The following is a 24111-nucleotide window of genomic DNA, read 5'->3' on the forward strand; positions in this document are numbered from 1 at the left end:
GTCTCAGTGAGTCCCATTTTTCCACACATTTCTTGGTCGAGACGCTTTAGGCCACAAAAAAACAAACACAAAAACTATTTATATGCAGAGAAAAAATATAAAACGGAGATAAAAATATATGCAAAAATGGGTGGTTTGGCTGAGATTTCATAATCGAGGGAGGTGAGGAGAGGTCCACATATGCAGATGAAGTAACCAGACGGTAAGCGCTGAGGTCAACCGGTAATAATCCCCCCAACAGCAACTCCTTTAGGCCTCGGGGCAATTAAGCCTCCAAGTTGGACACAATTTTTGACACAGTCTCTCTTGTTGCTGCTGTTGCTGCTGCCTCTCGTCTCAACTGTGATTTCAATCCAAACAACAAGCCACACTAATTGCCACTGATTTGGGTTGTGCGTTTAGGAATTACGTATAGTAATCGTTGTTGGGGCCATTCAGAGGTAACTAAGTGCATCAACTGTCGCTTGTCGTGCGTCTGTTTAATCAATCAAAATGCGCTTCGTCTCGGTTTTGGGTTTTGTGTGTTTGTGTGTTTGTGTGTTTGTGTGCCTGCGGGTCCTCCCCAGGGCTCTTGCCTGATCTGTGCGGTTTAATATATATTTGAACGTGCCGAGCGACACGTTGTCGACTCTGTCGGAAGCCACCTGAATGGATGCCCTCAATCACAATCACCATACCTATCCCCATTCCGAAGAAGAATCTGTCCACGTGCTTATCAGCATGATACTGACGTTGATGGCTGTGACTGTGTGCCCACTTCGATAAGCACTAGACCCGAGATGGAAACTATGACAGACAAGCGGGACAGGGGCACATTTTTAGGTTGAAAATGGGAATGGGGCAGCGGGAAAAGCGGGCTCATTGTTTGAATCACGTGCAAAGCGTTACGGATTTTAATTATAAACCAAACAATAAATTGTACCCAAGAGGTAGGCGGCTAACACAGGGCACAAATAGTTAAACGAATAGCAGGTGCCCTAGAAAATTGATTTAAAGTACAGATTACCAAAGGATAAATTACAAATACTACAGAAAATGTAGTTGAAGTTTACAAGTAATCTTCCCTTTAAATAAGTTCCAGCAAAATCCACATACCCACATTTTATGAAGAGTATTCCACGCCCATTCAGACCCCTCAGGCAATGTTGAACTTGAACTCTGTCGCCACAGCTACAGAGCTACAGAGCTACAGAGAGGCAGGAAGGGGGAAAATGAGATTTCCCTTCAGCGATAAGCGGCAGCACCCGAGAGCGACACAAAAGCAAAGCATAACCTGAGGCGTCTGGGACGTCGCCCCAACAGTAACTGGAGAACAACTGGGAGGCAAACAAAGAACAGAGACAGCTGCATATCATTGTGCGAGCATCGGAGGAATAAACAACAAACAAATGCAGTTCCGATGCAAAAGATCGTTTAGGAAAAACCCCGCCAGACAGAGGTCAGAGTAGAGCTGGAGAAAGAGTTGAAGAACCCCGACAAGGGCACGCCTTTGATGGTATCACAAGAGTTTCCACCAAACAATTGTCTTTGAGGCGAGTTGCTAGAGAACTTTGAACTTTAAGCGGAGACGCGACAATCCGACACTCGAGACAGCAACGAGAAATCTACACCAATTTGACCCAATTTGATGCTGTAACTGGCAGTATGCTTGGTTAGGATTCTGTTGGCCAAATACAAACCACATTAATCATCAAAAACGAAGAAGAAAAGCCAAACGGAAGACAGCCAGACACTTGTTGCCACCCCAAATGTGAAATGAAGGCGGTGGCAGGACAGGGGCCGTCACACGGAACTGTCGCCAAATTGGCTTGGCGCCCCAGAAGTCAAAGAAATAAACATACACACATACTATATTTCAGAGAATAAAAACATTAGCACAGTTTGGTGTTTTTTATGTCTCGAGCATCTGCCACAGCAGACACACCAAAGTGCCCGCAAAATGTGGCAAAAAAAATATAAATATATCTCCGTGTAGTTTGTGTCTGTTGAAAGCCGCATTGCTGAGGCAGAACTTTGGTTGCCCTTCAAAGTATCAGGAAGTATTCCCCAACATCTAATGAAAGTTACAAATAACTAAAAAGGGAACTCAAATTCATGGGTAATTCATGCAACAATCATCCAAGACTGAGGCAAATCTACTGAGGCCACCTACTTGCCATAAATCATTCCTCTCCGCAGCTGCGCAGTCTACAGCTAATTGCAGATTACACCAAATGATTATAATAATCTGGTAGAACCACACAGAGTAATGCCTGACCAAAGAGACATAAACCAAATAAACACTTGCCAAAGGCGAAACCCAAGCAATTAATTTCAATGGGGTCCCCACGCAGAAGAAAAGCACAGAAAATTGTCATAAAACATAAACCACACAGAGAGAAGCGCAAGAATAAAAGAGTCTCGGCCAGCCCCTTGCATCATCATTGGCCATCAGACGCAATAAAAAAGTTGGCAACATGCGATGCGGCATGTGGCATGAACTAACCCCAGTCCATGTGTAGCTGCCTGTGTGTGTGTGTCTGCAACGTCGTCATGGGTTTTATTTTTAGGTTTCTGCTTAGCAGCCGACTTGTCTCGCCTTTCGATTGGTTTCGCTGCCAAAAGTATTTAGACACTTCGGTGGCTATTTACATTATTGGCACAGTTTCGGTGCGCTGCGGTTCAGTAGGCCAACAACCATCTGGCCATGTCTGGGCTGTCTGCCCCTGTCCCCCAGCCAGCACTGTCTATGGTTTACCTTTCAATTTGTCTTGGGTACAATCGATTGGGTTCCCCCAACATCCATTAATCCCTGGACCCTCTGAGGCTCCCTCCCTGATAATTTGTTGACAGTTTCCATGGGGAAGCAGAGTGAAAGAGTGGGAGACTGTAGCAAAGTGCAAATCATGGAGATTATTTTCCCACAAATATTCACACGGCCCAGGGCCAGAGATCTCAGTGGGGATCCGTGGCAGGCCTATACAGATATAGATATTTGGTTTAAGTCAACAACAAGCAGGCCCCGGACACACATTTCCCACTTTCACTAATTGTCAATTCTGGCTCCATCGGTAACAGACAAAACCGCACACTGAAAACTGGAACAAGCCGAACAGACAAAGCGAAAGAGATGGAGAGAGGGAAATGGAGAGTGCAGAGTGGAGAGTGGGGAGTGGAGAGTGGGGTACCCACAGATAAGTTGAGCAAACGATCGTTTTGCTTGACGCCCTCGCAAGCGGACAAGATATTTATCGTAATGCTTTTCCATTTATGGAAATTCTTTGCTGAACAATCAATTGGTGGGAGTTGGAAGATCATTGAACTGATCCTCTGCTGATTGAATTGTATTCTGCATGCTAGAGTTAAGTTTTTCTGGGGGAAAAGATTATTAGAAGAAATTATCTAAAATACGCTGCTGAATTCTGTTCCAAATTCTTCTCCGAATTTCTGTATATTTCATTCAATTGTAAAACATTAATTCACTGCATGTCATTTCCCTTGATGACTCATGGGCCTGCAGAGCGCAGCATGTCAAGCAATTAGAAGAATCCCATTAATCAATAAAAGACAACAGAAATCCGAACTGAAACAACCAACAAATATATCGAGATATGAACTGTCAGACCACAAATTGAGTGCCAGCTTCCCCCTCTTGATGAGCGATGAGTGAGACATGAGCCTGCTGTCTCGTCAAAGTTCCGCCCACTTCTACAGATCTTCTTCCCGTTGTTCCCCTTTATCTAACTGATTGCTTGAGACAGAAACGAGATCAGCGAGGGTGTCTGCTATGGCCATTCCGGACAAGCATGTGAAGGAGAAACAAACACCAATATGACATATGAAAATATGTCAAAAAGTGTCTGCGCTGCGCAAGTGACAAATATTCAGCTGAGGGGGAAGGAGGTCTTGTGGTAGATGCAGATCGTCATACATGCATGCAAATTGCTCGATCGTGGGTGTAGACAACACTCCAAAGACAGGAGGCGGTGGACGAGGACTGCCGCATATTTGCGATTGGCGTTGTCTGAAAAGAGAAGTTCAACAACGAGGAGTACAAAAAAATCAACAAATTCTTGCAAGCTATTAAAGATTATTGGCCTGGTGCGAAGTCAGCAACGCCCTCGAGGCACACGCCCATTTGTGGCAAGGCGGGAGCATTCAAGTGTTGCACAACAAAGTGTGTGGAAAGAGCAAGAAAGAGACAATAACGAGGCAGGGATACCCTAACAATGCGCAGATAAGACTCGAGTAATACTTTCGTCAAAGTCTCATAAATGTGTTCCTGTTTAAAAATTCAACTTAAAACAGTTTTACAATATTATTTGTACCCCATGTGTACTCATCCAAGTAGCTATAATATTTTAAGTTCGCTCCACTTCCCAAGTTGCCAACCACCCACACAAGTTAGGGCAAACGATGGGTCTTCTCATAATTCTTTGGAAAAGGGGTAAAACACATTTTTGTCAGCCTGACTGATTGACGGTAGCGTTGAAAGCAGTTGTCCATCAGCAGCCACAGCCACAACACCAGAGAACTCAGAGCCGAGAGACGAGAGACGAGAGCCGGGAGCGTGGAGGGGCAAAAGTCCGGACTTAGAACTGAGAAATGAAATGCAAATGCATATATGCAGATCTTCTGGTTCTCTTCTTGGGCTCATGGCCACTTGACAGAGATCATTAATAAGATTTATGCGCTATTAGCAGAACCAGCCAGGGGCCATAAATAAGATGCGACGAGAGACAGAACAGCACAGCACAGAACGGAACGGAACCGAACCGAACCGAACCCCAGAACGGCAGCAAAAAACACAAAGTGATACAGGGCGGCAACAAGATACAAACCTGTTGACAGGCTAACACATATCTGGAGCTTTTAACTCATACGAAAACTGAATCATGCATTGGATAGACTGCCGCATATGAAATAAAGCTTCTGATAGAGGGAAAGATGAGCCAAGAAAGTGCACAGGAAATAGCACAAGAAATTCTAACAAAAAGGTACACCAACAGAAAAACGTGCAAGAAACACCAGAAGGAGGCTCCAACCAAATGGTACACCAACAAACAGTTACACCAACAAGTCTCAACAACGAAACCCCTCACACTCCTCCAGCCACCAACTGAAAGTAGCAAAAATAGCAGAAAGCTTCGCACCAGAGCCACATCCAACCATCCCCCCCCCAGCCATGGGCTGGCGTCTTACGCCGATAAGCATTCTTGTAATTGGACTTTAATGGCCACAGTGACATGAGGAGTAGGCGACAGGGAAAGAGTGAACTCACAAGTGAGAAGACGAGTGAGAGAGAAAGACGTGAGAAGAGCAAGAGCAAAGGCAAGAGCATTCTAACGTAAGGGTAACATTATACGATATTCTCATTTCTATTTATAAGTTGTAAGAAGTACAAAAAAATTAAAGATTAAAGCAAAAATCGAAAGTAGTTGCCATCTTTGATGTCTGCCAGCATGAATCACATGCAGCACGAGATTGATAAGCAAATATAAATAATTATTAATAAGTGGAGCCAAAATAATGATTTATCGCTGACAGGTTTATCAGGAAACTAAGAGAGCAAGAGGATCTAAGGAAACCCTATAGTAAGTAGCTCCGTATTTAAATATGGCTCTAATATTAGTCATTTGTTTTCTGGGAACTTCACAAGAATTCTTTCTGAGTAACATTTTCCTTAAAGTGGATTCCCCGTGAAAGATCTTTTAGCATGCAATTGCCTGGAAGAATTTAATTGTTTTATTGCTTTAGCAAAATTGACAACGAATCGATTGCTAGAAAATTGAAGAATCTTTTCTGAGTCTGTGATATCATATCAGATTTAGTAATTAGTAATTGCTGCATATAATTTCACACATAATAAGAATAGTTCCCACGTGAGTCATACAATTTGCATCCAGTTGAAGGCCCTCACAGAAACTGCAGATCGAATTTCGTTCTTATTGGAATCAGACCAAAGCCCCAAAATGATTCACGCACTTAAGAGAATTCCCAAAGAGAGGAAAACAGAAGTGCCAAGTAGTGCATGGGGAAAAAGAAAGCACAGCTCCACAAGCGCTCCGGCAAGCATCTCATTTACACAGAGAGGCAGAGAGTGAAAGAGAGCAAACGCACGAGACAGCAGCAATCGTGTGCGATCGGGAGCAATGCGAAAGAGAGACAGAGAGAGAGAGAGAGAGGCCACTTGGGGAGCTTTGGGGATATAGGCGGCTGCCAATCGGCAGAACGCGTTGAGTTTGCCGGCAACAGTTGGAGCGTCAACATCATCATTTTAGTATCGTAACAGATCGAGTCGGATCGGATCGGATCGGATCGGTGTTCCTTGTTCACAGAATCTCCAATACAAAATCTCAAAATATCATTAACAAAAGTGTTTAATCTTCAATATGTGTGGCAGTAAATAAGGTGCACAAATGTATGTTTGCAATCCAATTCAAAATCATAAATATGGAAGCTGTAATTGCATGTAAATTGAAAGTGTGAAATAATTCAGTGTGATTAAATATTCAGTCGCTTTAACAATATAATGTAAATGTTCTTAAGCAAACGGGAGAAGTTCTTTAATGAAATACAACAATTTAGTGCAAATATAGGAGGGAATGCAATTGCAATTGCAATTGCAGTTGCAATAAAACGAGCGAATTTGAAACAATTAGTTGGAACATTTTTAATTCTCTTGGAACAACAGTTTAAAGTTTCCTTTTTTTGGGCATTCCCTTTGTTTCAATAGGCCTTAAAAATTATTGAAGGAACACGTCACTTTCATTCTTTTCCGACTCTTTATACATTTTTGCTGCGATTAGCAACAATCCACACTCACAGATATTCGCATGGACGACTCATCCCGAAATTCTTCGTTTAGGTAGGCCCAAGAAAAAATCTTGAAATTGTTGCCAGCTAGCCACTCGACGCGAATTTATTTCATTAAGCAAAGAGCAGACAAGACAGCAAACAAATTATTTATAAATAAAAAACAGCGATTGAAAAAATCGCTTTTCTAGTGTTTCCATTTGCAAATAACCGACAAACCCGTTGAGACTCAGCAGCTGTGCGCGAAAAGCGAAGGCGTGTGCCAAAAAAATATATAAATATTTGGATGTGTGCCGAAATATTTAAGCAACTTGTTGAAATTGAGTAAACTCTTTAACAAATGTTGTGACAAGCCGCGAAGTAGTACATAATCGACATGGAGTGAGGCGGAGTGAAACCAAAACACAAATCAATTAGCAGAAATAATATTTTTGTGCCCGCGGATTCTATTTAATCAGAATTCAATGAATTCCACATTTAATCCAATTCGTTTTTTTATTCATATAATTTACAGAAAAGTGTCAAAGTGCAAACGCAAATATAAAGAGGCATAAATTAAATGTCCAATTGAATTGAAATACACAGAAATATTGCAAAGTAAATAGAAAATGTTGAAACATATTGAAATGTACTTGGTCATTCCGCTAATCGTCGGCTTTGCCCTGACGGACGGGGCCAACTATCACCGGTCTTGGTCGTTCAATCTGCCGGATAATAATTATCGTGACGTGCGAAATGTGACCGCGAAAGACGCTGTCATCTACAAGTACATCAGGCCCACCATGTATCCGACCTCGACACCGGTAAGGAGCAGTGATACAGAACCCTACGGCTACTACCAGGACCAGGAGGAGGATGAGTGGGACGAGGGTCTCTTGATGGGGTCCCACAAGCGCGTGCCACGGCATCCGCATGATAATTATAATCAAGTGGATGGCTCGAGCACCGACTTTGATGAGGTAAGTTTGCCGAACCCACACACAGAGGTGGGGAGCGAGAAAGGCTTCGTGGAAGTCGTAAAAAAATATCCTCCTACCCAAGATGCTTGTTGACTCTGCCTCCAGCGTGGATCTTACTATATCTTTTATTATTATTGTCCCTCTGGCGAGCAAGCCCACTGGGTGTGTGTGTGTGTGTGTGTGTGTGTGTTTGGAGTTATGGCTAAATATTTGTTCGCTCGCTCTCATGCAACGAGGGTGGACAGAAGATTTGTGTGTAGAGTTCTGAATACAAGTAGATATGTAAATAAATCCGCTCGCACCAACTGCTTAATCCACCCTATGTGTGGGACAAGTTTCGAGTGTCTGCGCGAGTTGTTTGCGCATTAGAATCGGAATGAGATGCCTCACCTTGAACCTCGCTCGGGGCGTGAACGAACGCACGAACCAGTGCGATTGACTCGAGTGAGTGACTAACCCTGGGCCTACCATCCAGCCTGATCTTGAGCACTGATAACTGATCACTGATCACTGATCACTGATCACAGAGAGGCACTCGGCATGGAGGAGCCCACCCATTAAGAAGCAGTTACACAATGCTGTGGATACTGGGAAAAGGGTTCCGTTCGCAATTATGAAACGTGTTGCGGCAGGTAAGAGCCAACAATTTGGTTAACAAGCCAATTTGGCTCTGCCTACCTCAGATCGGTAGCCAATACGTTATACGTATATGTTCCTCCTCAAGCAACAATTGTTGCCATCAGTTTCACTTTCCTGCCTGTAATTGGGCCAGTTAAAGCCGCTCCCAATGTCGTGCCAAGGAGGGAAGGCAGAGAACCTGTCTCCGATGTGACTTTTATGTTCCAGGGCCGACAGCAGCTGGTCAACGATCGCCACACGCAAAACAGAGACAGAGAGAAAGAAGACGAAGAGACACGTTCAGTGAGGGGAAACTAAAGGAATATCAAATCACAGAAAGGGCTCCGTTATGCTGGTGGGCCATCAATAATTGCCCTCATTGATGCGACAAGCTGCAACTGCCCTTACAGCGGAATCGATTGTACAACAATGAATATTGATTACTCATAATTGAGATGGTAGTAAATGTGATCTGATTGCCAAGAAATGAGTCACTTTTAATTGTTGCATTGTAAATTTATACATAAGTAATGGAAATAAACGATCTCTTCAGCAGGGGAACTGATGTCATGTCAAATTTCAGAAATGAACAGGAATAATTATAATTAGTTCTCACAAACCAACCCTCTGCAAACACCCAACAAGTAATGCTGGAAACACTCTGGAATTCCCCGCCAATCTATGTAGTGCATATATTTTGACGCGACTGACATCTTGTTCGAGTTGATTATATTGCAGTTCCATTAGTTTGCCGCTGTCTGCTCCTCTTATCTGTTGCACACGCAACTATGTACATACATATGTGTGGCATTCAATGCCAAAGCTGATTTAATAAGCGTTCATAAATGCCAGGCACCGTGTGGCAATGTGCGGAGGAGCAGCATGTCCCCATGTGTGTCAGCTGAGTGCAGGGAGAATCACGTGCCAGTGGGTATGAGGCGACCAGTTGCAGTCAGGCGGTATAAAAAGCTTATGGTCTGTGGTCATGAAATTACCTGCATGCAACCTTACCACAAGGCAGCTTTTACCCTCATCCTCTGACCTTTTGAGAAGGGAATTTAATATAATATTTCTCTGTCCTTTGGCATGCACAGACACACACTCGCCCAAACGTGCCTTGGGGAACCTTTGCCTTGCCACTCAATATCTCTGCACTTGTCCTCCTCCGAATATTTCATATTCCAACCCACACACACACACACTTTTACATATCATTCCACCGTACCACACCCACACACACCTTTAGTGTCCCCCACCCGCAATCCGTTTTCATTCCGTTTCTCTCTCTGTTCTGATTCTCTGTTTATTCTCCTTTTTACCGGTTTGTTTGCCAACGCATTCCCCGTGCGCATAACTGCACTGCACATAACGGTGCGAGGAGGGGTGAGTGCCGAGGGGGGAGAAACGCTTTGCCCATAACCTCAACATCTGTAATGCTTGGAATTTCCAATCAGAGACCCCGAAAGTTGCAGCGCCGAAAGGTTATCTCTCGCCGGCAGAACTTTTTGCCAGCCTGTAGTTGCGAGAGCTCTCCATGAAATACTAATGGGTCACTAATAAAACAGCGTGCATTGGTAGTACTACTTATCTGTAGCATGTGTACATATGTTCATCAATTAATCATCGGGCACTTTGCACAAGGTCATTAAAATGCAAAATATATACAAATATATATGGAGAAATCAGACTCCGATCTAGTCATTAGCATCTTGGCGCATACAGAACTGTATCATTTCTATAGTTGAATGACTACAAAATGCCGTTTATCTTCAACGGAATGAGAATGGAAACGGGAACGGGAATGGGAATGGGAATGGAAGGAGGTTATCTGAGGCAAATACAGAGAGCTTCCACAATAATCCCACTAGAGGATGAATACTTGTAAACAGACTCGCGATAAGACTCGCGCAATGATTGAAAGTTCATCAAACATTCGCCTGGGGGACTCTCGGAATTTAATAACCCATAAATTATAGTTTCATTCAAAAGTTGCATTCCCTGGGAAGTGGAATATAATACGAATACCTGGAGCAGATTGACAACAGTTCTTTAATTGTAGACAAAATATTAAATCAAAGAGGAAATTCGTACATCGAGGGCCAAAGATAATTTCAGCCAATGAACCCGTTCTGCCTGAACAATTTTGAAGCATGTACTTTCTGGGAATCCCATTCCATACACACAAATCTCTCACTTTCACTTTCGTTGGGCTTTCTACTTAAAATGCAATAAACAAAATGTTCTCCAATCGGCAACTATAAAAATCTTGACCTGCCGATTGCCACACTCTGTTGAGAGACGAAATCCATTGCCACATCGATATACACACATATCCAGCTGTACATATTTACGGGGGAATGTTCGTATGTTTTGGCTAGTGCGTAGATATGTCTAGGGGTAATTTTGATTTATTGGCAATCCTAATGTGGGGCGCTTTCTGGCACTAATGACAGGCAAATCGGCTTATGACATAATAGCAAACCGCTCAAAGTGGTTTCGGGTTTTGCCTCTCTTAAATCTGGTACGATCTGGTCATGATTTATAGCCCAGCCGAATCTTAAAATATATAATGCGGAAGCGCCTTAAGTTTAAATGGCAAATCTATAAAGTTTTATATTTTTAATTTCTCTCTCGAGGGGAAAGTGTTGGGCCAGACGCAGCAGCAGCCAAAGGAATTTCTGTTCGGAATGTGTAGGGGAACTTGTCGCCTGCGCGTACAATAAATAAACTTAAAACGGCTCTAAAGAGTTCACTTTTTGGCATATTTCGGTGGTCTTGGCCATAATTTACTCGCCCAGACTGTGGGGACTGTGTGAACTGAACTGCTGCCTGATTGATCGCCAGCCGACCGACTTGTTGGCCATTAAACGAGAGCCGTGCGCCAAACAGTCACGCAATTAAAAGCCAACAACAAATATAAATCATGGCCAAGACGAAGTTTTGAATACACTCACAGCATACCATACCATGTCTTTCCACATAAATCATAGAAATCCCTTTGTTCTATATTTAATGCGGGATTTTCTCTCAGATGATGGAGCACGAAAGTAGTTCCAAGAATTTTCTGTGCAGATTTAGGTGTGATTTCTGTTTGAAATATTTTGTAAGAAGCGCAACGACTTAATGCTTGATTGATGGATTACTGCTGGAGGAATATGGAAGCAGAAATCGGAATTTATGTATTTGAAAGTGTTTTCGGGACTGAAAGAATTCTGATTGGGAACTGAAACCTTCTTCTGAATAAATTGGATGCCTAATAAAACAAACCTCATTTGAAACTATATTAAATGTAAAACAAAACCAAAAGAACCCATCCCAAAGTTAGCACAAAAACCCACCCATAGCCTTAGTTGCTGTAGCAAAAGTCAGGGCAACGCTAAATGATAAATGCAAACAAATTGGAAAAGTCAATCTAGACCAGTCCTGGACAGACCTCAGTGCCGAGACAAGACCAGACCAGACCAGACCAGATCAGATCATATCATATCGGAGCAGAGCAAGCCAGAGACAGGACTGGCACACGCGGAACGTTTCAATCTCTTAGGCAATCTCTCTCGCTCTCAGTGCGTGTGGGCGTTGCAATTAGAAGAGTTGCAGCAGTCCCCCCCCCCCCCCCCCCCCCCCCCCCCCCCCCCCCCCCGTAGACCGGCACTCCTTGGCCCCCAGACATGTTCTCTATCCAACTCTATCCGCAGACTTCAATTTGATGTCTCGACTGGCAATCAGTCAATGTGATCGCCGCTGCCTATCGATCCCTCAATGCTGATGACGCCGATGATGATGAGAATGATGATGATGAAGATGGGATCGCGGTGCTCTCTACATTTCCGGCATGTTCATGTTGCTGCTGCAAGTTTTGGTGATGCCCGCAACTTAATTGGAAGGAGGCGCCCCAGCTATTTCAGCTGTTTCAGCAGCTTCTTCTGCCTGTTCTGCCTCTCAGACAGCACCAGGCAGCACCAGCTCCAGTCGTCTGTCATTGACATTGGATGGATGCACGGGTCGACCCGTGTGGCATGGCCAAATGTTGCCTTTTATGGAGCCAAAGGCGGCGTCTTTGGTGATGGTAATGGGGCTGCTGCTGTTGCTGCTTTCTTTTATCCCACTCGACAGCTGCTTTCGTTTTCGCATTCACCGAAAAAGCAAACAAATATAAAATTGTCATAATAAACCGTGGACCATGGACCATGGACCATGCAGGCAGCAAGCCAGAAAGGAGAGCCAAAGCCAAAACCAGAGGGTTGCTCTGGTATCCATTCGCTCGTTAAAATTAAAAAGCATCTTACAAGAGCCGAAAAGTCGAGCTCTTTCTTTAAAATGTATGAAATGGCATGGGCTTTTTCTCGAACTGCGAGTGCAGTTTCAATTAAGAAATAAAAAGCACCAAGCACTACGGGTACGGGTATGCAAAGTGTTGCCTAGTTTTAATTACTTAAGTCTATGGCCAAATTGCCAGAGCAGCCCCCTAATTGGCACTTTTATGACAAGCAAAATGTTAAATGTTAAGAGAAACACAAGCAGCAGCACTGAAATATACTTACTCGGCGGGGCGGGCACAATGAGCGGCAGGCAAAACTCATCGCGCATTAAGCATACGCCATGTGGCCGACTCTTTCTGTCAGGCAGCCCAGAGCCTAACCCTCTATATCATTCCTAGTGTCTGGGCAGGCCTGGGGGCCATGTTTACAATTTCTAAAATGAGAAATATCGAGAGAGAGCGGCAGAGCGGGAGAGCGGGAGAGCGGGGAACTGCCCAACATTTTTCCAAAACACTGCACGACGCTGCTGCTGCTGCTGCGCTTTTCTCTGTTTAGCTTTTAGCCAAATTGCAGCATTTTGCATTCTACACAAATTAAGAAAACAGAATGAAAAAAGGCCTTTGAAACACAGAGAGAGAAATGGCTTTGAGTGTGTTAATACGAACTGGGGATGCCCCGAGGGAAAGAATATCCATGGAGTGGGTTTAGCAATCGAAACGAAAGTGGAATAAATACAATAAAGTATTGTTTGTGCTGTTTCCAAAGATACATACATATGTGTAGAAGATTTTATTGCATTTTAACTGAATTAAAACAAACCAAAACCACCCAAAGATCACCCCAAATGCTTCAACAAAATCTTACAAGCTGCACTTTAGCAATAGCCACAAAAGAACTATCACAGATTCACAAAGATAACATCTCCCGAGAACACAAATATCTTCACGCAAAAGACAGTGAAAGGCTTTCTTCTACGCATTTTTCCATGGGCTCTAATGTGCCAGAACTTTCATCATACCCCAGTTTCGGCTTGGAATTCTAATTAAGCAAAAGGGAATCTGGGATGGAATCTACTTCCCCATTCAGAGAGGGCTTCTGAGTCAGCGTCGCATATATTTAGTTGGCCCTGTTTATTGTGCGCTCTTTGGCATAAACAAATATTGAATTGTACTCGTCTCGGCGCTTCCCCTGTCTAGCTATCTATCTGAACTTTGCTGTCCCTTCCACCGACACCCCGTGCCATTTGTTTATTTACACAGTTGTTGGCAAATTTGCAGGCCAGACTATTTGTGCCACTGCTTTTGGTGTACCCTGCAGAGTGTGAAGTATCTTCCCGTTTAGTAGGTATCCCTCAGTCGAAATGTGAAATGTAGCATCTGTGTCTTACTCACATTTGGCCCATTCACGCAGTTTACAATGAGAACTTCAAATGGGGGCCACAGCTTGACCAGGGCCAACACCTCTAAGCACTGAACCTCGCCTTTGAGAGGTCGGATCTCTTTTTTATATTGAGAAAGGCAGGAGAATGGGGATACAGGCTAACAGGACAATAAAACAGTGCGTTCTGGGTGCGCTGTTTGCATTTGGCTCATAACTCTTTTGATTGCAAATAAACCCACGACAGGCTCTTTATTATTGTTGTCGCAGTTGCCTTCTGGCTCGTAAAATACCAAACACCAGTCACACCCACGCCACGAATCCCAATTGAGGCTAAACAAAAAGGTGAAAAAAAAAAACCCAACAAAAAAAATAATAATAAAGAAACTGCCACACAGAGTCCGCCAGTCCGCCAGTCCGCCAGTCCAGGGCATCCTTCAAACGCTCGAGCAGAACACAAGAGGCAAATGCAAATGCAAATGAAGTTTGTTTCATTTTTTTATATTGTTCTGTAGGTTTCAGGCCGGGGCCTAACAGAGCACCAACTGTTTTCCCGAATACTGTCAACCCAGCAGACACTTAATGGGTTTTTTTTTGCTCCCTCTCTGCTGTGTGTGTGTGTGTTTGTGTTCATTCATCTGAGTTCCAGCCATGGCCCCCCACCCTCGGTATGGAGCTCCGGTTCCTGCTCCTGGGATTGGCACTGCAGATTGATGGTAATGCAGGGAGGCGCTGGATTCAGAGTTGGAGTCGAAGTCGGAGTCGGGTTCTGGCAACCTGGTATGGGATGGGATGGGATGGAATGGCCCTGTCATGGCTGAGCATGCGTAATGAAGCTTAAGCAGAACTGGTTATAAAACGCCAGCAATGGTCGAGGTGTTGCCTTTGATGGGTTGAGAATTACTCGGAAAGTAGATGGATGAGTTAGTTATTAAAGAAGCTGAGAGAATGGTAAGATATGAGACGATATTAGTCGGAAAATAAACGTGGAATAATTGCAGTAAGGGAACTACTTTGGTAACTAATATTTAAGGTATATTTATAGATGCAAACTTTTGCATAATAGTAGGGAATATAATAATGAAAACTCAAATTGATATCTTTCGGAAACATTCGGAAATCTATCTAAACTAAACTTCATACAGCAGATGAAAATGCAATTAAAATAGTTGTGCGGGAAGCCGAGAACATGAATCAAATGCACAGGAAATCGAAACCAATAAAATACTTGAATCTGCAGTTCATTTAAATAAGAAATAAACATGTTGGAGACTGAAATCCCTACGCACATTCTGTGTACGTAGAATATTTCTGTGTGAGAGAAATATCGTAGTTTTGGGAGTGGAATTGAGTGCCATTAACTGCCTTGGCGTAACCTTCAATTTACCGGGAGTAGCCCGCCGCAGAAGCTTTCCATTTCGCTGGCCATTTCACTTAACGCTTTGGTGGCTAAAGGAATGTTGTATCCCTGCCTGCTCCTGCCTGCTCCTGCCTGCTTTCTACTCCTTCTGGTGTCATTTTTCTTCCTTGCACACTTCATTTATTACACCCAGTTGTCGCATTATGTATCACTTATATGCATGTCGTTAGTTTTCATGTCAATCGGGGGCTGGGCCCTCTCCGTGCAGCAGAGAATCCTTTTGTTGAAAATCGATATGTGGCAATGTAAATGGTAAAAGTTTTCTCCCCCTTGCTGGCGCTGCTTCTGCTGTGGGTTCCTCTGTTGCTCTTTGAGCTGTAAGTGATAGCTTTTCAGGTGCTCTCAGGTGTGTGTGTAAAGCGTGTTAAAAATCTGTTAAATAAATCAAAATTGCTGCGTATAGCAAGCTGAACACACACAGGCACTGCCATGAATAGCCGCCACACACTCAGATATATATTTATAAAAAGCTGCCACATACCGCACACATGTACATGACTACCTGCCACATGAATAGCTGCCCGCCTGCCTAGCTGTGCAACCTGCCAGCATAAATCAAAATGCATAAATTTAATTTAATTTTTTTTCACTTGCCACAAAAACAAAGCCAAACACCGGATAAAATAAAGTTGAAGCAAGAACGGGCTAAAGCTCTCGTTGCATACTCCAAGGGGCAGGCAGGCGAGGGGAACCATACAGTCAGCATTATACATTGTATAATGTTTTTAGCATAATGCACTTTCACATTTTCCCCTCAACAAATTAGCACAAAAGATTCGCTGATTTGGCACAAGCCAATTTTCATATTTCATCACAAGAATTGCAAACAAAATTGGGATATTATGTCACAAGATATACTGACGCACGTTTTAGATTATTTCACAAGAAATTGTAATTTAATTCATGATTAATGGTGGCACAAAGAGAGGCAAAAAGAATAGATGTGTGAGACACCATCAATGTACTTCTCAACCATCCAAGCCCAGCTGATGAGTCAGTCTTTGGAATAACTTAAATGAATGTTTCTATGGAAAACTCTCGCATTTAAAAACTAATACTTAACTATGAATCCACCACTAAAAACTGAACCCTTAGTCAACTGCAATTAGAGTAATGTTTCACAGCTTTCAAGCAAGATGGAAATTTAAGAGCAGTCCCCCAGAAAAAATGTAAATAAAAGATTGCAATTCAAACATTTCAGCATGGTGTCATCAGCATGGTTGGCCCCCTAGCCAATTTACAATCCAATTTATTAGCTTGCAGACTTATTTTTGTGCCATAGTGCAATAATAATGAAAGCCTCAACATACAGAATGTGCAATGGAGTTACGTGGCTACAAAACAACAACGAATAAAACACCGAAATAAAACCGAAACAGACACACCCGCACATGGAGTGTGTGGCAAAAAACGAGAGCGTGCCATATGCTCGATTTGTGCATTTCCATATCACTTTTCAATGGTTTTTCTTGTTTTCTTCTCTTTTTTTAATGTAGGACTATCCATCCGATCAGGCGCCAGGCAGTGTCACGGCAGAGAAGGAGCAGAAATTGGGAACACAAAGCAGGGTGCTGGCATCCCGGCAGGCCTACGAGGAGAAGGAGATCAAGCACAGTGAGTAGTCATTCAGGGGGGTTCATTATTAAAGGCCATTAAATGCCGTCTCACATAAGGTCGAACGATGTCTCTATGGCCTTCTGGGCTGTGGTAATTGTGCTGCAAATAGATGAATGTAGCACTGAAGCCCGCCCGACCGCCTATGATGATCACGTTCTGGCCATAAAAAATGTGCTAAGCAAATGTTTTCAGCGAAAAGAAAGGGGGGGAAGCCCACACAGACATTCGTACAATACCAAATGGCATAGAACAGAATGAAACTGTTGGGTGTTTGATGTGCCAGAGAACGACCAGACCCAGACCCAGACCCAAAGATAAATATATTCCTACTATGTATGTGTAGAGCAGTCGACCCGGCACAATCCCAGTCGTTATTTATGGCAATGGAAATGAAAATGACTGTTTTATCCTTTGGCACGTGACTCCTCTCTGCTGTGGATGATGGAAAACCAGCAGCAGAAACTACGCGTCGAGGCACCCAAACGACACAGAAGGTCACAAGTCAGACTTTGCTTTCTCAATGCCAGCGACTGAGGCTCGGAACCAAACAAATGAGTGCAAATTCCCCTTTAAGAGGAACACAACTAAAAAGGGAAGAGCAAGTCGCGGGTTTTAATACACTGACGGGAATAAAGGGTAGAAGTTTGTCATGTTTCTTTCTTAGTTTTAAGGATGATCTATCCATTACATCCTCTAGATATTTATTTGAATTGCATAAAACATCGATCCATCTATGGCTACAATTTGCTCAAAGAAGACTCAAATTCTGCCAGTTTTCTTTCATATTTATGTGCATATGTGTTTATGGTATAACTAATACCCCTTGGGTTATTTTCTCACTGCTTCTCTCTACTCCTCTCCTCTACTTGCACCGTGATGCATCTGCACTTTCGTTTCGCAATTAAAAGGAGAGTTGCCTTGTTAACCACACTCACTCCTCCCCCACTTCCCCTGGTCTCTGCTGTTGATTGCATGTAGCTGTTGCTGCTGCTGCTTTTTGGGGAATTCAAGTCTCGCATAGATCTTACCAATTACTTCATTACAAGCGTAATGCCAACAGCTACTACTGGCAGCAACAACCACAATTACCACAACCGCACAACCGCACAAGCCTTAGACCGAGAGACAATGACAATGAAATGTGAGCTCGGGCTCTCCTCGGGGGCTGAAGCCTCTGTCTCAATATCTTTTTATCTTTCTTTCGCCCTGTCTGTCTCATTTACCATTTGCATTCGAGTGGAAAATTGTCGCCGTTTAATGGGCGCGAAAATTGTGTGTTTGGAAAACCGTTAAGAGCATGTGGACAGCAGCAACAGAGGATGGCAATGGGAATGGGAAGGAGAAGGAGAAGCAGAAGTAAAAGGAGGAGCAGTAGCTGGTCTCCAATGTCAAGCCCCATGGAAAGTGTGTCACTAAGCCTGGGAAATTGTCAATGAATTTGCGACTATCGGATATTGTGAATGCTGTTCAAGTGGTTTGCTCTTGGCTGCATAATGATGCAACAATTTTCTTATCACATTGCTCGTTGGCTGTTCGCATTAGCAGCAAAATAAGTTGACAGTTGGAGGCTTCCACAGATTGGCTTCCTTGAGTTGTGTTTATCCACCGTTATCGAATATTTGCACATCACTTTTGGCCAGTGGCGTGCGCAGACACGATGGGGGGCGAAAATGATGTTGAGAATTTACTCAAAAAACATGCACAGTGAGGTTTGATAGATATTTTTTAGATAAGCAGATCCTATATTTCCAAAGATTTGCCCCTCGAGTTGCCATGTCTTAAATAAAGTTCAATAAATCGTAAGTTTGTACCCCCCTCTTGCTTTCATTTTTGCTGTGAGCGTCTCTGGTTGACTTTTCCCTTCGATGTTTACTTCTGCGTATTTATTTCAGTACAGGAGCTCCAAAGTAAACATTGTTGAAGTAAGTCAACTGACTTGATCAGGTCTTCTTTTTACTGCCAATAAAGATCTCTCAACTTCAAAGAACGGGAGTTTCCCTTGTTGAAAGGGAAGACTCCAAAAGAGTGACACGAATTAATATTATATACTGTGGGGATGGAGAATACTTGTACTGTTTGGATGCTAATTAATGTCCTTTTAGATACCATTCTAAATGCTTCTTCTAAGGCCTCCAAATCCTTTGCTCAATCCATTTTATTAATTTAAATTTCAGCTTCCGCTAGCTTTAGGCTTAACTCAGCTGCAAATTCCATTAGAGAATAATAAATATTTCAAATTTATACCTAATAAACGTCTCGATTTTCTGCTTCATCTCCTTTCAAATATAGATAGCAAATTCCTTCCTGCTCGACTTTTCTGCTTACATTTTCAGCTTGCATTTTGCAGTTGCATTTTCTGGTTGCAGTTCCCCCAATGGAATCTTCCATATGCATTGCAAACTCATCGTTTGTCGTGTTCTCCCTGCGTTCCATTTGGAAAGTTTTTTGCCTTGATTAAATGATGTGTAACATTTGGCAGGGCACTCAAAATGACTTTATTGGCCAGGCTCAGCTGCCCCAGCTGCTGGCCATGGCAAAACTATGGTAATTTCCCAGAGTTTCCCACAATGTCCCCGCACTCTCCTTCCTCTGCTCTGCCAGGGTCGCCCCACATTTTCATGGGCAATGCCATGGCAAGTTCAAAGGCAAAACCAGACCAGCAGCAGACCAGTCCAACCAGAACAGGGGAAAGCTCCACAACAGCATCGGTCACGTTGCAGCGAACCCCGCGCTCTCCTTCTCTCACACACTCTGTGCCACACTCAACCCTTGCTCCTCCATCGCCTCTCTATTTTCAGTCCTTGAAGCTTGTTGAGATAGGGCCCCTTGAATTATTCATGTGGCTGTTGTGGATGACGCCGACCCAGCCATTGAGTCTGAGGCATTCAACCATCGCAGCCGCCGCCCCTTTCCTTGCTCTAGAGATTCCCCAACGCCACCTCTCGCTCTCACCTACTAAAACTAGCTCCCATTCCAGCTCTTGCGACCCCCCTCAGCGCACTCGTTAAGTTGATGATTCAATCATGAAGCGTTTATGAAAATTGCATATGGCTGCAGCTGGTTCTGTGTCTGGGTTCTGGCTCCTAGCTTCTGGGCTGCCCCTCAGCCACCCAAGGAGCCGAAATGCTTTGAAAGTTGTTCTCCATGTAGGTGATTCGAGCGAGGAACTGGGGGACTTGGACTGGGATTAGCTGCCCACTGGGTGGTCTGCCAACTCCACGAGGCACCCCGCCACTATGTTCTTTGATTTGCTTCCGTAACTTTATGGCTCCAATAGGAGCTGGACAACCAAGAAAGCCGAAGCTTGGAGTACCCTGAACGATTGCTTTTACTATGGTCGTTTTTGTTAGTGTTTAAATCAAATTTAGATTTGAAATTGCAAACCTCATCATGCCACATTCACGCTACCCTCTTAGAGCGTACACAAAAGAATTCCGCTTGCAGATTTGCTCAGACAATTTTTATAGTGCGAGAGACAGTAAAAAATGAGAGAGAAACACCACAGGCCGGCAGGAACGGTAAACTTGAGCAAAGGCCATAAAGAAGCAGGCTGCACCAGTCGATCAATACAGAGAATTCAAATCGCTAAAATAAGATTCAGATTTAAAGCAGAGAAACGTCAATGGGCGATCAAAAGCGGCAGAGTGAAATCATGCGAACGGCATTGAAAATGCCAGTTTAGTGAACTGCTGAGACGAGCAGAACCCTAATGGGATATTAAACAATTAGCTGAAGAACAGGTTATATCAGTGAAAATCAGTTAAAAATGTAAAAACGATTATTGACCAACTAAAAAAATGTATTTCCGGAATTGTTATGGATGCTCGACCTATATTTAAAGGCGGTTTTTGGTCAGACATTTACGAATGAAGTTGGTTAGCTCATAAAGTTCCCATAAGCGAATGGATAACCGCACATCCTTTCACATCAAATTTCCCTTTACTTCCCTGTGCAGCTACATTCATCCTACTGGCCAGAGCTCACAACAACCGGGTGAACAGAGAAGCGGAATGCAGGGTACCCAAGGCCCAAGTCATCTACATGATTGGAGAGACAAATATACAGTATTATCCTCGAGCCACGATACTCCATCGTTGCGACAGTTCCACTGGCTGTTGTCGGGATGGGGAGATCTGTTCCGTGAAGAAAAACGTCACAGTGGAGCTGCCTTTCATGCTGAACAATCGTGGCAGAATGATCCCAATGGTCAATCACACCGAATGCGAATGTGTGCAGAATATGAGACGTCGCAAGCGCAGCACCCAGTGCCAGTGTCCCAAGCACTTTAAGGACTTTAGCTGGCGGGGAAGTGGAGCTAGCGAGGTGTTGCTGCACTGCCGCTGCGATTGCCATCTCAACGATGCGGCGTGCCAGAGGTTAAAGAACGGCGAGGAAGGCTTCGCCATGAATGACCGAATGTGAGTTGCTCGACATTAGGGTTTAAAATACTTTTCCTTGACTTTCTCTCTCTCTCTCTTTTTCTTAGTCGCATACAGCATCGGGAGAGCAGTCAACCGATCTGCAACTATGGCCTCTATGATGTGAAAAACGGACGCTGCCCACGTCCGGGCTCAGTGCATCAGACGAAGCAGCAGACAAAGCTGCAGTGGGGCAAGGGCTAAGCTGAAGCGCCCTGGAGCCTACCGCCCTCCAGCGAGTGCCGTCGCCACTTAACCGAAAGCACTCCAGAACTGTGTATACACTAAATATTACTTATAAAAGCTTACGATTAATGCATATTTACTATCGACCTAAAACTAAGCAAGAGGAGAAGAATATTCAAGTTCCGTTCAGAAGTATTTGCAATTAACATTCAGTGTACTTAAGATACCTTCGACTAAGTTCATACCTTAAGCTATTTACCGCGTGTATCTGTATTCAATTAAACGATACTTCTAGTCACAGAAATCCCCATTGGTTTATTCTGCTAAAGATTCCAATTAGCAGCAACAATCCACCATAGACCAACGCATAGACATCGAGTGAGTGGTACTGCACAAAGTTGAGCTGCCGTGCGGGACTGTACAGATGCTTGGCACCCCTGTGGCGTACGACATACTCCAGCCAGTAGGTGGCCACATCGCTCGCACTCATCGGACGATCGCGATAGAGATGGGAAGCTGTCGAAATGCTTGCGGAATAATGGGAATCGCTCAGAATTCGCCCCATGGCTTTGGCCAGCTCCACGTGGCTGACATTCTGCATGGACAACGTCAAACCCCAGCCTTTGGCTTCCATCTTTTGCAGATTGGATCGTTGATCGCCCAGCAGGGGTAGACCCAACATGGGCACACCATAATACAGCGCTTCGGTGACGCTGCCCTTGCCGCCGTGTGTGATGAAGAGGCGCGCCTGCTGCTGGCCCAGCAAGTGCCGCTGGGGCCACCATTTGGCCAGCTTTAGATGGGAATGATATGACATCATTTCACTGGCATTGGGGCCATCGTATGTCCAATAGATGTCATAGTCGGGAAATTGAGCAAACGCCTCAGTAAACGTCTCAACCAAATGCCCAGGGGATCTTTGCCAACTAAAGCGAGTGCCCAAACTGAAGATGATGAGCGAACGATTCCGCGCAATCGCTGGCAACGTTTCATTCAACTTTTGCTCCAAGAGTATTCCTCCCATATCAATCATGCTGGGCAAAAGCGGAGCAATGGGTCCCTCGCTGATCATGTGATGATTATTCAGAGCCAAGACAACAGATCGACGCATCGTCTCCAAGGGCGGATAATGCGGCTCGGGAAAGTGTAAACTAAAAGGAAATATTGCACTCTGAGGTGTAGAATTGTATGTCAGTCATGCTCACCTGTAAATCTTTTGCAGAACCCTTCTCGCCACCATTTCCATTAGCTTTTCCCACACTCCAAAGAGCCAGGCAGAGATTCCACTGCGCTGGCGACTGTCATATGGCTGAGGCACATACCAGCGCTCCTCTGGATTGCCCATGAGACTGTTGACAAATCCAATGGGTTGCTGGGTGGAGACTATGACCGTTGGACAATTGAAATGCGCAGCCACGCCCAGAAGATGATCATTGAAATGGTAGCCCAAAAGTAACAGATCAAAGTGGGGTTTGGGTGACAGCTTCAGGAAATCTTTCCAGGCAGGCTGATCGAGCAGATCCCCCGACTGCTCCAAGCGATTGAACATTCGCTGCAAGCGCAGCAGCCAGTCCGAAGTGGATCCCGGTTGAACCTCATCCACTGGCTGTTCCCATGGCACCACAATGTGTGTGACATTGCCCTGCAGTTGAACTTCCGCCAAGGGCAGCGTGGTGACCACAGTCAGCTGATGACCGCGTTGCAGCAGAGCACGAGCCACGGCCATGTGCACCAGCAGCTGGGAGCGATGCACATTGACAAAGAGGCCGAGTATGTGGTGGGACTCTACCTGTGCCGTGCTGCAAATGCCGAGCATCAACAGCAGTATAGAGCGGACCGGCGATCGGTTCATGACTGCCCGAAATGCACATTACCAAGCCATTACCGGTATCTCGGACCTCGCTCACTCCCACAATCAATCAAATTGATAACAAATTGGCCCAAAATAATTTGGTTACTGAACCAAAATCACGATAGTAATGGAAACTTAACAGAAATGTTGGAAAAAGTTCATGGGCGGGTAGATATTGCTTTAAAATTAACTAAAAACTTTTCGAGACACTTACTGAATCAGCGATTGCCTCCATCGAAAAGGATTGTCCCCCTCCTTCGCTATTATAAGAGCCGCTAATCCCATCAAAAGTAGTCTTTGATACATTTCTTGTTCAATATTTTCTTTACTTTTAAAAATGCACAAAATGTAAACAAACACACAACAGCAGCTGTCTGAGGAGTGTAACCGTACGGAATGCGGCTTACAACTCTGGTCACACTCTGCCGCACAGTTTTCTAGTGTTTTCCTTTCGGATCTGAGTAAGCATTAACAGCGTTAATAATGCAAACCACAACCAACACCCACAACTGGCATTGTACACCACAACTAATTGCCCGAAACCGCACATTAACGCAGTGCTTAATCAGCAGCAAACTTAATTACATTCAGTTGCAAGCTTGTTTGTGGT

At 44.1% G+C, this 24111-nt stretch overlaps 2 protein-coding genes across 2 annotated transcripts; one reads left to right on the forward strand and one right to left on the reverse strand.

Moving 5' to 3' along the window:
- Positions 1 to 6231: 6231 nt before the first annotated feature.
- Positions 6232 to 21953, forward strand: LOC117584460. The gene is made up of 5 exons (XM_034273376.1): positions 6232 to 6400; positions 7310 to 7754; positions 16925 to 17042; positions 21001 to 21463; positions 21532 to 21953. The coding sequence occupies exons 2-5, from the start codon at positions 7404 to 7406 to the stop codon at positions 21665 to 21667; spliced, it is 1068 nt and encodes a 355-aa protein (XP_034129267.1). The 5' UTR covers positions 6232 to 6400; positions 7310 to 7403; the 3' UTR covers positions 21668 to 21953.
- On the reverse strand, positions 21829 to 23548 carry LOC117584459 (UDP-glucuronosyltransferase 1-1). The gene is made up of 2 exons (XM_034273375.1): positions 22855 to 23548; positions 21829 to 22800 (listed from the first exon to the last, which is right to left on the reverse strand). The coding sequence occupies exons 1-2, from the start codon at positions 23499 to 23501 to the stop codon at positions 21945 to 21947; spliced, it is 1503 nt and encodes a 500-aa protein (XP_034129266.1). The 5' UTR covers positions 23502 to 23548; the 3' UTR covers positions 21829 to 21944.
- Positions 23549 to 24111: the final 563 nt, after the last annotated feature.

This window comes from Drosophila guanche, unplaced genomic scaffold, assembly GCF_900245975.1.
Source record: "Drosophila guanche unplaced genomic scaffold, DGUA_6, whole genome shotgun sequence".
Taxonomy (NCBI): domain Eukaryota; kingdom Metazoa; phylum Arthropoda; class Insecta; order Diptera; family Drosophilidae; genus Drosophila; species Drosophila guanche.

Excerpts from the sequence above, each read along its gene's own strand:
- LOC117584460 (XM_034273376.1), top strand. The coding sequence starts at position 7,404 with ATGTTGAAACATATTGAAATGTACTTGGTCATTCCGCTAATCGTCGGC. Across the intron at positions 7,755-16,924 it reads CGAGCACCGACTTTGATGAG|GACTATCCATCCGATCAGGC; the intron begins GTAAGTTTGCCG and ends TTTTTAATGTAG. Across the intron at positions 17,043-21,000 it reads GGAGAAGGAGATCAAGCACA|CTACATTCATCCTACTGGCC; the intron begins GTGAGTAGTCAT and ends TTCCCTGTGCAG.
- LOC117584459 (XM_034273375.1), bottom strand. The coding sequence starts at position 23,501 with ATGAACCGATCGCCGGTCCGCTCTATACTGCTGTTGATGCTCGGCATT. Across the intron at positions 22,801-22,854 it reads GTTCTGCAAAAGATTTACAG|TTTACACTTTCCCGAGCCGC; the intron begins GTGAGCATGACT and ends ATTTCCTTTTAG.